The 16,396-nt window shown below is 43.7% G+C and overlaps 1 protein-coding gene across 1 annotated transcript in view; it reads left to right on the forward strand.

Moving 5' to 3' along the window:
• The window catches only part of RAMP1 (receptor activity modifying protein 1), a 132,946-nt gene extending 116,829 nt beyond the window's left edge, over positions 1–16,117 (forward strand). Inside the window, exon 5 of the mRNA XM_040358489.1 lies at positions 15,540–16,117. Within this exon, the coding sequence (XP_040214423.1) occupies positions 15,540–15,795 (256 nt within the window). The 3' untranslated portion in view covers positions 15,796–16,117. The remainder of the gene's footprint in view (positions 1–15,539) is intronic.
• Positions 16,118–16,396: the final 279 nt, after the last annotated feature.

Here is a 16,396-nt window from a genome sequence, read left to right on the forward strand (position 1 = left end):
GTATACATACACACAGAATACACATACACACACTGACAAGGTACTGGAGAGGCGGGGCAGCTATAATATTGGGATTTATGGACCAAAAGGATGTCGGTAAGGGACATTTCAAGGACAGATGTAAAAAAAACCACAGATTTTTACATACTGTCCCTGGTTTTGCTAAGGCTGGCAACCCTGATGGGGCCCCCTAGTGGCATGGGGCCCTCGGGCAGTGCCCAAATGGTCAGTACGCCCCTGCTCCCAACTTTTTGAGATGGGAGCGAGGGACACTTCTTAGCAAATGAATGTAGGCATAGGACACCTTGTCAGGCCCCCTAAAGGAGAATTATACAAAAAAAAAAGATTAGTTAAATCCCCCAAGTGCTTTTTTACCACTTCTATTCCTTTATACTGGCCTTTAAAACAAATTACAGATGTAGCAATTTAGAAATTGGATGAAAGGTTTAGCAATGGGAAACACTTTTTGAAAGAAAAATAGTACATTTTATATACAACTATATAGATCAGATCAAAATAAGGGAAAATGAGGAGGAAATCAGGACAGATGCACTTTGTTCCAAATCAGGGACAGTCCCTCGAATCAGGCACTGTTGGGAGCTATGCCTGCAGCTGATTGGCTGCTGTGTTTTGTGCTAGCGCTCCTGGCTCTGCCCCCCTGCTAAATACCCTCATAGTAAGCTGCCTGCTATGGGACCACTCATGCGTGCTTGCTCCTGAGCCAGCTCTGTGTTTACATAAGACACAGACACACAGAGCGGGGCTCAGTCCTGCCCTCTGCTCCCTCGTCACTGGCTGTGATTAACTGGGATTGTAAAAAAATAATCCCTTTTATTGGATGAACTAGATGGATTTGTGTCTTTTTTCAACCAGGCTAACTGTGTTGGAAAATCTCTGCCAGTTTTGACAACACACCGACCAGGGTTCAAGTCCTGCGGGAACGCGTGGGAACGGAGTTCCTGCACTTTTTTCACAGTAGGAACGCAGTTCCCTTTGCAGGACTAGAGCAGCCGAGAGCAGCCGAGCCAATTCTTCACTAAGCGGCGATGCCCAGCTCGAGTCACTGTCAGGGGCAGGCGAACCTTAGTAATCCTTTATGTTACTGGCCCTTCCTGTATATGGATTCATCGGGTAGTGTGCGGGTATTCCGTCACTTCCTCGATACCGCAATGTCTCCTGGGAGCTTTTGTCATTGTTCCCAGGAGACATTGCGGAGGTCTGCCGCGAGTTATCGCAGGATTTAGAAAGAACTTGCGGCCAGTAACATAAAGGATTACTAAGGTACAGTGGATCGGAAAAAAAAACATGCGGTTTAGTAATTATGCATATGAGCGTATCATTTTTTTTTTTTTTGGTGGGGGAGTGGATCTTGGGTGGGGGTTCCCACACTTTTTTCCCCAGGACTTGACCCCTGACACTGACCAGTAATTATCTGTAATTGATAGGACAACTCTTAAGGCCCATACACACCCTACAGAAAATCAGATGGAAAAATTTGTACGATTTTGCCGATTTTCGGCACGTTAGCACGGTGCTTTCCACAGGCGATTTTGCTTTTTTGTCAGACGAAAGCTGGATGTGCAGACTATAACATTTTTGTTGGATGTGAACTCTAACATCCAATTTTCGTTTTATTAGTACGGTTTTCTTACGAAAAATAATGTAAGAGCAAGCCTACGCATGCTCAGAAACTAAAGAAAACATACAAAACTATTCAACACATTACGTCACTTCTGATGTTGTATTCTGTCATAGGAAAATGTTCCTATTGTGAGTAACTTTCTTCACTTTCGACATAGCATGCCACAAAAAACGGACGTTCAGTCATTCGAGAATCTAAGCATGTGTACGAGGATTTAGGCTGGCTTCACAGGGGCTGTCTGATTAGGTCCACCTTCTAGTTTTTCAGGCGGTCCTGATCTGACCATCCAAAGCTCTCTATGGGGAGGTGGATACACCCGCCAGTATCTGATCCTGTCCACTAAAAACAGTGGATCGGATGACAATCAGATGGGAACGGACAGGCGCGCTTCATTTCTATCTGACAGCCCCATAGAGAACAGCAAGGCTGTGTCCTCACTGCATAGCGGAGCAGACACGGACCTGTTTTGCACCTACTCAATGGGGAGATCCCCTGCTGAGCAGGCAGATGTGGACTACGGACGATGCCCGTATGAAATCAGCCTAACAGCTTATAGCTTAACCACTTGCTTACTGGGCACATAAACCCCCTTCGTTCCCAGGCGAAATTTCAGCTTCCGGCACTGCGTCGCTTTAACTGACAATTGCACGGTCGTGCGATGTGGTCCCTTTTTCCCCACAAATAGAGCTTTATTTTGGTGGTATTTGATCACCTCTGCGGTTTTTATTTTTTGCGCTATAAACAAAAAAAGAGCGACAATTTAAAAAAATATATATATTTTTTTTACTTGTTGCTATAATAAATATCCCAATTTTTTTAAAAAAAAACTATTTTTTTTCTCAGTTAAGGCCGATACGTATTTTTCAACGTATTTTTGTAAAAAATAAAAAAAAAACGCAATAAGCGACTGGTGTGCGCAAAAGTTATAGTGCCTACGAAATGGGGGATAGATTTTTTTTTTTTTTTTTTTTTTACTAGTAATGGCGGCGATTTGCGTTTTTTTTGTCAGGGCTGTGATATTGCGACGGACGTATCGGACACTTCTGACACAATTTTGGGACCATTCACATTTATACAGCGATCAGTGCTATAAAAATGCACTAATTACTGTATAAATGTGACTGGCAGTGAAGGGGTTAACACTAGGAGGTGAGGAAGGGGTTAAATGTATTCCCTCATTGTGTTCTTACTGTGTGGGGGGAGGGGGGTGACTGGGGGAGGTGACCGATGCTGTGTCCCTATGTAAAGGGACACAGATCGGTCTCCTCTCTCCCTGACAGCACGTGGAGCTCTGTGTTTACACACAGAGCTCCACGTCCTGCTGTGTTACCGACGATCGCGAGTGTCTGGCGGACATCGCGGCCGCCAGGCACTCGCATCGGCTCCCGAGCGATGCGCCGGGCACGTTGTTTCCCCGCTGCGCGCCCCCAGCGGCGTGCACAGGGAACAACAACAGCAGGACGTCTATGGACGTCCACCCGGCACTTGAGAGCCGTGCTGTGGACGTCTTTCGACCATAGCGCGGATCTCAAGTGGTTAAAGTGGTTGTAAAGGCAGAAGGTTTTTTTATCTTAATGACTTCTATGCTTTAAGATGAAAAACTTTCTGTGTGCAGAAGCTGCCCCCGCACCCCCTAATACCTACCAGAGAGTCTCCTCTATATCCAGTGATGGCCGTACCATCTGGGACTCTCCCTCCTGATTGGCTTAGACACAGCACCATTGGTTTCCGCTGTTGTCAATCAAAGTCAGTTAGCCAGTCAGGAGAGAGAGAGGGCGGGGCCTAACCAGGGCTCTGTGTCTAAATGGCTTGGCTCATATGCCCCCATAGCAAGCTGCTTGCTGTGGGGGCACTCGAGAGGAGGAAGGGACCAGGAGAGTCCAAGAGAGAGAAGAGGAGGATCTGAGCTGCTCTGTGCAAAACCACTGCATAGAGGAGGTAAGTGAGTTTGGTATTTTTATATATTAAAGCGGATGTTCCGCCAAAAAAAAATATCAAAAGCCAGCAGCTACAAATACTGCAGCTGCTGACTTTTAATATTAGGACGCTTACCTGTCCTGGAGTCCAGCGGCGTCCGCAGCAGAGGACGAGCGATCGCTCGTCACCCTGCTGCTCCCCCCTCCATCCACGCTGAGGGAACCAGGAAGTGAAGCGCTCCGGCTTCACTGCCCGGTTCCCTACGGCGCATGCGCGAGTCGCGTTGCGCCCGCCGATTGGCTCCCGCTGTGTGCTGGGAGCCGAGTGTTCCCAGCACACAACAGGGGGGGGGCGACGGGATGTGACGCAATGCCCGTCTTTATATATATATAAAAGAGACTTTACTATCATTTTAATGCACATCACAGTTATTCCTAAATCTTAAACCTTTGCTTTTATGGCCAAAGTATGATAATTCGGAGATGGCTGCTGATTGGTCGATTTTGAAAGCCTGGATTGTTTTCTATTTTTTCTTTTCACAGATCAAACCCATGATTACAAACTGTCTTTAAAGTAGAATGAAAACCAAGGCTTTTTTCATTTTGGATGCACAATCTTGAAATTTTATTCCTTCTTTAAATCAAAAGCACCATAGAAGGCTCGTTTCTGCATGTTTGCTGAAGGGGTTAACACTAGGAGGTGAGGAAGGGGTTAAATGTATTCCCTCATTGTGTTCTTACTGTGTGGGGGGAGGGGGGTGACTGGGGGAGGTGACCGATGCTGTGTCCCTATGTAAAGGGACACAGATCGGTCTCCTCTCTCCCTGACAGCACGTGGAGCTCTGTGTTTACACACAGAGCTCCACGTCCTGCTGTGTTACCGACGATCGCGAGTGTCTGGCGGACATCGCGGCCGCCAGGCACTCGCATCGGCTCCCGAGCGATGCGCCGGGCACGTTGTTTCCCCGCTGCGCGCCCCCAGCGGCGTGCACAGGGAACAACAACAGCAGGACGTCTATGGACGTCCACCCGGCACTTGAGAGCCGTGCTGTGGACGTCTTTCGACCATAGCGCGGATCTCAAGTGGTTAAAGTGGTTGTAAAGGCAGAAGGTTTTTTTATCTTAATGACTTCTATGCTTTAAGATGAAAAACTTTCTGTGTGCAGAAGCTGCCCCCGCACCCCCTAATACCTACCAGAGAGTCTCCTCTATATCCAGTGATGGCCGTACCATCTGGGACTCTCCCTCCTGATTGGCTTAGACACAGCACCATTGGTTTCCGCTGTTGTCAATCAAAGTCAGTTAGCCAGTCAGGAGAGAGAGAGGGCGGGGCCTAACCAGGGCTCTGTGTCTAAATGGCTTGGCTCATATGCCCCCATAGCAAGCTGCTTGCTGTGGGGGCACTCGAGAGGAGGAAGGGACCAGGAGAGTCCAAGAGAGAGAAGAGGAGGATCTGAGCTGCTCTGTGCAAAACCACTGCATAGAGGAGGTAAGTGAGTTTGGTATTTTTATATATTAAAGCGGATGTTCCGCCAAAAAAAAATATCAAAAGCCAGCAGCTACAAATACTGCAGCTGCTGACTTTTAATATTAGGACGCTTACCTGTCCTGGAGTCCAGCGGCGTCCGCAGCAGAGGACGAGCGATCGCTCGTCACCCTGCTGCTCCCCCCTCCATCCACGCTGAGGGAACCAGGAAGTGAAGCGCTCCGGCTTCACTGCCCGGTTCCCTACGGCGCATGCGCGAGTCGCGTTGCGCCCGCCGATTGGCTCCCGCTGTGTGCTGGGAGCCGAGTGTTCCCAGCACACAACAGGGGGGGGCGACGGGATGTGACGCAATGCCCGTCTTTATATATATATAAAAGAGACTTTACTATCATTTTAATGCACATCACAGTTATTCCTAAATCTTAAACCTTTGCTTTTATGGCCAAAGTATGATAATTCGGAGATGGCTGCTGATTGGTCGATTTTGAAAGCCTGGATTGTTTTCTATTTTTTCTTTTCACAGATCAAACCCATGATTACAAACTGTCTTTAAAGTAGAATGAAAACCAAGGCTTTTTTCATTTTGGATGCACAATCTTGAAATTTTATTCCTTCTTTAAATCAAAAGCACCATAGAAGGCTCGTTTCTGCATGTTTGCTTGAATTCTGGCATTCTATAAAAGAATACGCTGAGATTTGCAATAAATATTTACTAAAGACCGGCATTTAAAATGGAAACAGTTATTGTGATTACATTTTGTAAACATGTTGTGATTGTGAGCGTGGTATTCTGTTCCCTGAGACCGTGTTGTGTCACGGGGTTCACAGCAATGCAATGACATGTTTTATCAGACATAATATTTTACTTTGGGAAAATGAACCTCTCCTCTAACCATTTCATCACAGTCCATAGTCTCTCGGCATGGTGGAATTGGTAGTTCACCATCGGACCCATAATCTGCATGTAGCAGATCTTTGTTATTAATTGTTCCTGGTACCGTCTGACCTGCCTGGTGATAAGCCATTGCATGCTCTTTCTTTGTTTGCTAAGCAATTAAAAATCTTAATAGCTAAAGCAGACAGAGTAAAGCTTATCAGCCACTTTCTTTTTTAAACCAATGAATAACAAGGGATTTTAAACCTTTAAAAGTAAAAATGCATGTGTTGTCTCAAATATTTAGTTTCTCATGCCTTCTGAAACCAGAGGCTAATCCACAGTCATTAATAAAGTTATCCAAATAAGAAACTATATTCATGGCCACATTAATCTAAACCTGTACTGGGAAAAATAGTACCATTGCCAACCTTCCTTGCTGAACATGCTAATTGCCTGGCTGTCATGCTGTCCCAATAGCTTTTTTACTTTTTTGGACGCTGACCTGAAGCAAGTATGCAGAGTAGGAGGAGGAGCTCTGACTTTCCAATTTGCTGGCTTGTCTTGGGCCATTGTCTTAAAGTGAAAAATAACAAACATGTTAACTGTTGATACTTCTTCAGAAATTCCATATCTAAAGAGTGTTTAATCTCATCGCTTGAGAGCTTTTTAAGCTCGTTGAACAAATCTGTGATTTTCTTCTGTTTGGACTCATCCGGAGGGTCTGTTAGTTCTGTCAATCAATAGAGATTGGACCTTCAGGCAGGGCCGGTCCAACCACTAGGCAAACTAGGCAGCCGCCTAGGGCGCACTGCTGCCTAGGGCGCCCGGCCACTGGTGTTCCTGCTCTCTCTACTCTGCAAGCAACTAAGTCTCAGCATCCGCATGCAGCTGCCAATCCGTTCGCACATGGTGTCAGAGGCGCATCGGCGGCAGAGGTCGGTGTCCTGACTCCTGAATGAATAGAAGCAAGCAAACATTCATTGATGGGCCCTGGTAGGCTGCATCTGATGGGCCCTGATTGGCTGCATTGATGGGCCCTTCCTTAAAAAGCTGGGGTATACATGAGCAGGACAAAGGGGGTGGGGCCAAGGGGGGTGGCAAAATTAGGTTTCGCCTAGGAAGTCAAAAATCCTTGCGCACCAGCCCTGCCTACAGGACTCTCTATTTAGGTGGTAGTCCATCTTTGGATTTTATTGGAATATCCTGCTGTGAGTCAGTGTTCCCCTGATGTGAGGGGTGAAAGGTATGTATATATTTATATATATATATACACACACCCATCACATTTTTGTACATATTTTATTATATTATCTCTCTAACCCTTAGCCTTAACCCTCTTGGGTATGGAGTTCACCAGAGCTTCACAGGTTGCCACTGGAGTCCTCTTCCACTTCTCCATGATGACATCACGGAGCTGGTGGATGTTAGAGACCTTTTGCTCCTCCGCCTTCCATTTGACGATGCCCCACAGATGTTCAATAGAGTTTTAGTTTGGAGATATGCTTGGCCAGTCCATCACCTTGCTTATTTAGCAAGGCAGTGTTCATCTAGGAGGTGTGTTTGGAGGAGCTGCGGTGGCTCAACATGATTGGCACTGCGCTGACAAGCCATTCACCTCTGCAGCTAGGGGTTCGGATTCCGGTCTCGGCTACATGTGAATTGAGTTTGGTGGTCTCAGCCCGCTCCCGGTGGGTGTGCTATGCGAGGTAAGCCTGCGCTTAGTACGCCCACCCCCCCCCAAAAACCACCACACTTACACACGCACTCGAAATTGGGTTAACATGCACGCACTTTGACCAGAGGCGAAAGACTAACGGGGCTGGTTGAGCGGGCTAGATCCTCTCACTCCCTTATAGGGAGTCCCTCTGCCCCGTTGAGCTTCAAAGCGGAGCAGCTAGGGCGGGCTGTGTGGGAGGATCCCCTCACACACCCGCCATTGCCACCCAGGGCATGGAGAAAGGTGGCAGATTGCCTCTGGGGGAGGCCTCCCAACTCCTGCAGTCCGACTCCTCTCTCGAGTACACGCACAAAATACACTTAAAAAAAAAGAAAAAAAGGAGGTGTGTTTGGGGTCATAATCATGCTGGAATCCTGCCCTGCGGTCCATTTTTCAAAGGGAGGGGATCATGCTCTTCTTCAGTATGTCACAGTACATGTTGGCATTCATGGTTCCCTCAAAGAACTGTAGCTTCCCAGTGTCGGCAGGACTCATGCAGCCCCAGACCATGACACTCCCACCACCATGCTTTACTGTAGATAAAACACACTTGTTTTGTACTCCTCACCTGGTTACCGCCACACACACTTGACACCGTCTGAACCCAATAAGTTTATCTTGGTCTCATCAAACCACAGGACATGGTTCTAGTAATCCATGTCCTTAGTCTGCTTATCTTCAGCAAACTGTTTGCAGGCTTTCTTGTGCATCATCTTTTGAAGAGGTTTCCTTCTGGAACGACAGCTATACAAACCAATTTGATGCAGTGTGTGGCATGTGGTCTGAGCACTGACAGGCTGACCCCCCCACCCCTTCAACTTCTGCAGCAATGCTGGCAGTACTCATATGTCTATTTCCCAAAGACAACCTCTCGATATGGCACTGAGCACATGCACTCAACTTCTTTGGTTGACCATGGCGAGGCCTGTTCTGAGTGGAACCTGTCCTGTTAAACTGCTGTATGGTTTTGGTCACCATGCTGCAGCTCAGTTTCAGGGTCTTGGCAATCTTCTTATAGCCTAGGCAAGTGATAGCGAACCTTGGCACCCCAGATGTTTTGGAACTACATTTCCCATGATGCTCATGCACTCTGCAGTGTAGTTGAGCATCATGGGAAATGTAGTTCCAAAACATCTGGGGTGCCAAGGTTCGCCATCACTGGCCTAAGCCATCTTTATGTAGAGCAAAGATTCTTTTTTTCAGATCCTCAGAGAGTTCTTTGCCATGAGGTACCATGTTGAACTTCCAGTGACCAGTATGAGAGAGTGACAGTGATAACACCAAATGTAACACATACTACTTACTACATACTAAAAATTAACATTTCACAAAGTATGGAGCTATGGTTATGGGCCTTATCAGCAGGTAATCAAACTGTGAACTCCTTCAGCCAAGCAATATTAGATCTAGAATCACCTAAATACCCCAAATCAGGTTTGCATGATAACCTCGTCTGCATGTGTAAATCGGTTTTGTTGTGAGCATTGCTAGCACTTGGCCCTTGGCACTTGGTTATCCATCCATTTTGCCTTGTGGTCTTCCTACAACTAGAAAATGTTTTTCAAGCAGCAGTCTCTGTTCTTGTGTGGCATTCTAGACAGATGTCAGACATGGATCTTCGTGTTTAGTCAGTTTGGTTTCCTGGTCCTGTCACAAGGCAGCGTCTGAGCATATTACAGTCTCCGTGACAACAGACTTTCTCATTTGCTTTCAACGCACATGGTGGGTGAAAGAAAAACTTTTGAAGGTCATCTTGCTTGTAAATGAATAACTGAAATTATCAATGTACAAGTACCTTTACCTGGCAGACAGCAGTTTAAAAATAGGTTTAGTGGATAGTTCTTGTAAGTTAACTATAGCCGGAGGGGACAGGTCAGTGCAGAATTCAGAAGCCATTCAGCCCAATCAAGAAGCCAGCAGGCACTGTTGAAAATGGCTGGAATTCAGAAACAATGCTATGAAAGAGTCTGACTTCAATAGAGGGAATTCTGACAGGTTACAACGAGTTGCTACAATTAAAAAATATTTATCAAATAAAGCTGATGAGATATTTTGGAAGTTCCGCCTCTTGTGTGAATTCATATTTGATTGTTACCATAGCAACACAGTGATAAGAGGTGATATCATTATGGATGACAGTCTCAACCATCGTACAACAATGTTAGCTAAAGGCCCGTACACACAACACGAAAATCAGATGGAAAAATTTGCACTGTGAGCCGTCTGCCGATTTTCGGATCGTTAGTACGGTGCTTTTTTGTCGGATGTGAACTCAACGTCTGATTTTTTGTTTAATTTGTACGGTTTTCATACAGAAAAATCATAAGAGCAAGACTACGCTTGCTCAAAAATGAAAAAATACATACAAAACTATTCAACATATTACATCACTTCTGACATTGTATCCTGTCATACGAAAAATTTTCGTATTGTGAGTAACCTCTTCACTTTCGACATGAGATTAGCATGCCACAAAAAATGGACTTTCGGTCCTCCGAAAAGCTAAGCGTGTGTACGAGGCTTTAGGCTACTAGTGATAGTAGGCACAATTAAATGCCAGGTAATTCATTTACAGTGCCAATAGAACAAACCAGCAACAGGGTGCCAGTAATTAATAGAGAAGAACAAAGTCTCTGAGCCCCAAGGATAATAACATAATAGGGGTATAGATAATAAAAAAAAGTCCCAAGTTGTATGTAGGCGATCAAGCAGACCCCGCAATCAGGATAAACAGCACCACTGTGAGAATGACTTCTTGTGAGGAAACCACCACCTAATGGAAAGCCGCTTACCACAACCAAGAGGTTCAAAAGCCTATAAGAAACTCCATCCACAAACTGAGGCACTGGACCAGCAGGGACTCCAAAGGACAGATATCCAAGGTATGATCACTTCCTCATAAATAGATAGGTCCTCGGTTCAAGAGTATAAAAGAAAACGCACCATAGTGTGATTCCGTAAAAAAAATTAATAAAATCAAAGACGAAAACGTAGTTACAACAATGTAGCATTTTAAAAGCATGTATACAAATGCCGGCCGGCACTATAGGAGCCCTTCCTCCATACGTTCAGCGCGGTGACGTCAGTGTGCGCCGTCCCAGATGCGTTTCGTCATCAACAGACGTTTATCAATGGGGATTATTTTTGTATTATGTTATTTGTGTTTATCGCATCTAATTACTGCCTTGATCTTTATTGACGTTATTTTTATTTGTTTAGCGCAGTCTTCTTTCTTTATAATTCATTTACAGTGACAGCATAACTCCCAGAGTTCTCATGCAAATTTGACATGACATAGGTATGCACTCCCTGCCTTTCGAAGGCCAGCGCTTCGGTCTGGTGATTGGTTGTTTAGGAATGGAGAACTGCATTAGGGGATGTGAGAAGGGTATGTCAGTTCTTTCCTTGAAGGGAGAGGCTTTGGTTAGCTTTGCTGGCATTTTGAGGAGAATAACTGCCAACATAAAGGCATCACTTAGAACCATAGGGTAGCCTCCATGACCATGTAGTTCAGTCCTAACCTTTACTGTAACAAAGCAGGCTATCCAACTCCTTGGCGATGCCTCCACTTGGAAATGTGCAATTTCAGGATGAGTATACCAGTCTGCTTCACTTGAGATCAACATTATTCAACTCCCCCGATTCTTTATATGGACGCATATTCATATCACAGGGAAAACGCAAATCTTATTGTAACAACCAAACACATTTCTGAAGACTATCCTCTGTCAGATGCCCAAGGACAAGGTTTTGTGTTATAAAACAAAGCCACAAATAGAGCGCATTGACATATTGTTTGAAACCATTTATTATCCACTTCAATGAAAACATAATGCCCTTACATGAAGCGTATTGAAGGAGCCACAGGTGCAAAAAGAGTATTGGTATCAGACGTGACTGTGGGGAAAGCATGTCTACATGTGTGGAAACATGCTGTGGGTTCAAGGCTGACCTAGATAAGGATAGAGCACGCTCTGTCCTAGTAGCTAGCATATGGCAGCCACTTCATAGAAGTGTATTATGTTTTTATTGAATAAGATAATAAATAGTTTTAAGCACTGCATGCTCTGTTTGTCGTTTCAGTAGTGTAACAGTGCTCTCAGCCTGATTCATAAGGACAAAACAGAATTGTATGTGATTCCCTTTAATATATAATTGATATTAGTGGGTTACTCTGCTCTATGACTGTGGAAATGGGCAATATCTTTCAGATGGAGGTGTGTGAGGTGTTCTTATTCCTGCTGGATCAATAAAGTTGTTTTTCATTTTTTTGGACCAGAGGTGTGCAGTCACTCATGGTTCTTCTTCACCTGCTTCACTCAGGTGTTCCTGAAATCCTATAATTTTATCATGGGAGGGGCAGCAGTAAGCCGCTTCTTTGGTGTTGCCCCCCCCCCCCCATGCAATTTTGCTTTCCACCTGCTCTGAGACATACAATAAATATCAGCTAGACTTAAAATCAGTTTACTATATCAGATCAGGCATTGATTGTGATTGGCTACCAGAGGTTACAGCATATCATTACCACTTACTGACTGGTTGCTAGAGGTTACAGCACACATTAGGGCTCACTGATTAGTTGCTAGAGGTTACAGCACATTATTTCTTCTTGTTGATTGGTTGCTAGAGATTACTGTACAGTAATACTGCTCACTGATTGGTTGCTAGAGGTTACAGCAGATCACCTCTTCGCTGCAGAGGGGCATAATATACATATGAATGCCACCTTTATTTACATATGAATGCTCCCGTTATGTACATATGAATGACGGTTATTTTCATGTAAACACAGGGTCTGCAGGTGAGTCATCTTTCCACAACAATAGGGCAGAGCTGGGCAGCATTAGTAGCAGCACTTCACACTGAGATATCAGGACACAGCAACAACAGTGCCTATAGAAAGATCATCCACACAGTCTAAAACAAAGGGCCAGATCCACAAAGAGCCGGCGTAACGTAAACATTCCCATTTAAGTTACACTGCCTTAAAATTTCTACCTAAGTGCCCGATCCACAAAGCACTTACCTAGAAATTTTCGGCTGTGTAACTTAAATTCCGCCGGGGCAAGGCGTTCCTCTTCAAATGGGGGCGATTCCCATTTAAATTAGGCGCGCTCCCGCGCCGGCCATACTGCGCATGCTTGTGACGTCATTTTCCAGATGTGCATAGCGCGAAATTACGTTACGCCGAGCTTTGTGGATCGCGCCGGGTCAATAAAGTTGCGTCGGGGAAAAAAAAGATACGGCGGGAAAAAAAAAATTTAAAACAAAAAAAAAAGGATCTGGCCCAAAGAGTTAGAAGCCCATTTGTATGGACCTCTGTCCTTTGCAAAGGTGTCAAACTTGAGAAGGGATTTGTTTTATATTTAGACTACAGTTCTAATGTATTTCTTTCAAGCACAATCATATTTTTTTACATTAGATTCAGTCCCTTTAATTTACATACATTTAAGGAGCCATGGTAAGGTGCATATAAAGTCACAAAACAGAATTGTTAGATAATCATTTTTATTAGCTTCATCAAAATATTAAATGACTGCACTTATTGCAGCAGGTACAATCGATATGAGAGCAACTATCAGTATCAGACATATTAATTAGCATAGATACATGTGAGTTTATTTAGTGCCACATTTCTAATAATGGATCTGCTACTAGGTATTACTATCAGAGGCATGCATTATAGTAATGATGGCATATTATTGTGAATTGCATTCATTTAGAACTTACTGTCATTTTACCATATATGGACACTTTCCTAATTTAGTAACAGTCACAATTTTTGCTATTATTACCATTAAGAAATTGGAAAGAATGCATTTAACCAACATGAATGTGCGGAGGGGGTCATTGCATGATGCCTGTGGAGCATTCCAAATCCAAAGCCAAGGGAAGAACTGCTGACAAAGTAAATAGTGTATAACTTCATAGGTACATAGTGCTGGAGGTGCCCTTTACTTGTTTGCAGCCCATAAATTGGTCTGTAATCCCTCTACAGTAATCTTCTGTGGATCTGTGGACAAGATTTCTTCCTTCTATGATTTTTATTTTTTACAGTAATTGTTTAATATATCACCCTTGGCCAGTCACTATTTGACCAAATACATTTAGATTACCCTCCGTTTATCCATTGCACTCATGAGTATCATACATCAAGTTCAAATTTAATCTTAAAAGGATGAAACAAAAATTGCTGAACTCGGGCCTTACTTTCAGCTCTGCACAATGGCTCCTCTCCTACACTGAAATGGCTTAGCCTGATTTCACTGCACACTGTGAGTTTCTCACAGTGTGCATTAAAACCAGCTGCAAGTCAGACAGAGCCATCCTTATTTCCTGGCTGGAGGATGTGCAGCATCCTCTAGCCCAGGGATATGCAATTAGCGGACCTCCAGCTGTTGCAAAACTACAAGTCCCATCATGCCTCTGCCTCTGGGTGACATGCTTGTGGCTGTCAGTCTTGCTATGCCTCATGGGACGTGTAGTTCTGCAACAGCTGGAGGTCCGCTAATTGCATATCCCTGCTCTAACCCCTTCCTCCCAAGCCTTAATGTTGTTGGCCCACCCATTTCATCCATGAGATTTCAGCTCTTTCAATCATGGAGACTCATTGATACATATGGGCTTTATCTGGGGGGGAAGGACTGCATGCACATGCAGCCTACCTATAAACAGCCACTCCTTCAGACTGACACCCAACCGTCATTTTCATATTTGCATAACTCTTTCCAAGAGCCAGCCCACATCAGGATTGAGGGTTCTTGAGAGGAGCAGGGTGCTGTGATGTTTTCAGGAAGCCTACTATGCCTACCTAGGCTAGTCATAATCTGCCTGCATTGCACACAGAACCAGTGATAACATTAGTGGGCCTAAAATAAGGTATATACTGGAAATGTAAAGGTTTTATTTTAAAAAAAATGTGTGTTGAAGATGAGTTTTGTTGTAGCTCTAATATTAATCTTATATGGACTAGCCAAATACATTAATGCACGATGTTGTAATATACGCTAAGAAGGGAGATTATAATGGTTTGGGGTAAATGTTGTTATTTTTTTCTACATCTACATCTTTTATTATATATATTGAATTTTTCTAAAATCTTTACTTTATATAGGCATTTAAACAGGAAGCAAACCCTGATGGGTTTTACTTCCCTTTTCCCCCCTGCAAAGTAAAAACATAATGTGCTAATATGCATCACATACTAGCACATTATGTGACACACACTTACCTGCAAGTAAAACCCATGCTGTCTCCATCCATCCTCGCCCCTCTTCCTTCTGGGGCCGCAGACTCTGACTCTGTGACTGGCTGGATTTGCGCGACGTCACGACTCTCACTACTGAAGATATGGCACGGGCAGCCGATTCTCCACAGCGCATGCGCCAATGACATCATCGGTGCAGTGTACAGCAATTATCTCCTAAATGGCCTACAATAAGGCTTACCTATAGGTACAACTTACCAGTGGAGATTTACAACCTCTTCAATATAAGACGCACTTATGACACTAGTTTTTCAATGCATTCTTTAAAGAAACGACCCAGCAGAAGGTTATACTCTTTGTGACTGTCTCTTTTTAAGGCTCCATACACTTTCCTATGAGCAGAACAAACATGGTGGAGAGAAGCAGTGAGTCACTCAGTTCAGTAATCAAGATTTATTCCCATCAAAGTTGTAAACATGTGAAAAGAAGCATAGAGCTCCACCTGCTGGCTGAAAATAGCACATGTGAAACATTTATTTACCTGGAAAAAAACATGAAATAAATATTTTATAAACATTCATTTTTTTTTAATTAATGAAGATAATACAATCTAGAATGTTTTGTATTTAGTTTTAAAAATAAAATAAAAATATTGGGTTATCAAAACTAATGCTATTATCTTTTTCTCCTCCAGGATCTATATTGATGTGACAAACTGTACCTATCTCCTGGCCAAGCATCAGCACTGTTTCTGGCCAAACCACGTAGTGGATGACTTTTTCACAAATATTCATAGAAACTATTTCAAGAACTGTGCCCTGACTGGCAGGCTACCAGCTGACCCACCATTTCCAGTCCTTTGCTCTTTCATATTTATCCCCATCCTAATAACCCTCCTGATGACAGCACTTGTAGTGTGGAGAAGCAAGCGCAGTGAAGGAATTGTTTGACAGCAGTGACAGTGACAAACTCTTTCTAGAGATTGTCTTCACTTCCAAGCTTTGGGAAGAATGGAACTCTGTTATTGTTATTCTGCATTCTGTTTGAAGCACAAGCCTCTAAAACGAAGCCTGTAAGAAGTTTCCAAGATGGCTTCCATTACAGCCCTTTGAGATATATTTGACTGAATGGCTCTTAATTTAGAGTAAAGGACATATAGATTGAAGCTGCAAGCATAAGAACTCACCACCAGTTCAATTTAGCGGTACCAATTGTGATAGAAGATGACAAACCAACAGGGTTTTTGCATTAAAACAGTAACTCTCATGTGAATTATAGACTTTAAATGACTGAATTACAGTCACTAAGGCTGCTGAAAGACACGATATGTAGTGGTAAATCTTAATGCAGATAATTTCATTAAATATGGATTTCTTTGTAGCATAGTTCCCAAAATTGAAAAGAGTAAAGCTCAATTAATATCTGTTGATCAGAGCTGCTTGATCAGCTTCTCTGATGCTTAGAAATATCCTGTATTATTATACATATGGCATTAATTAGCCCTAAACCAGTAAGAAAACTATTGCTGTGTAGAAAAAACATCAACCAATC

Source organism: Rana temporaria, chromosome 6 (assembly GCF_905171775.1).
Source record: "Rana temporaria chromosome 6, aRanTem1.1, whole genome shotgun sequence".
NCBI lineage: Eukaryota > Metazoa > Chordata > Amphibia > Anura > Ranidae > Rana > Rana temporaria.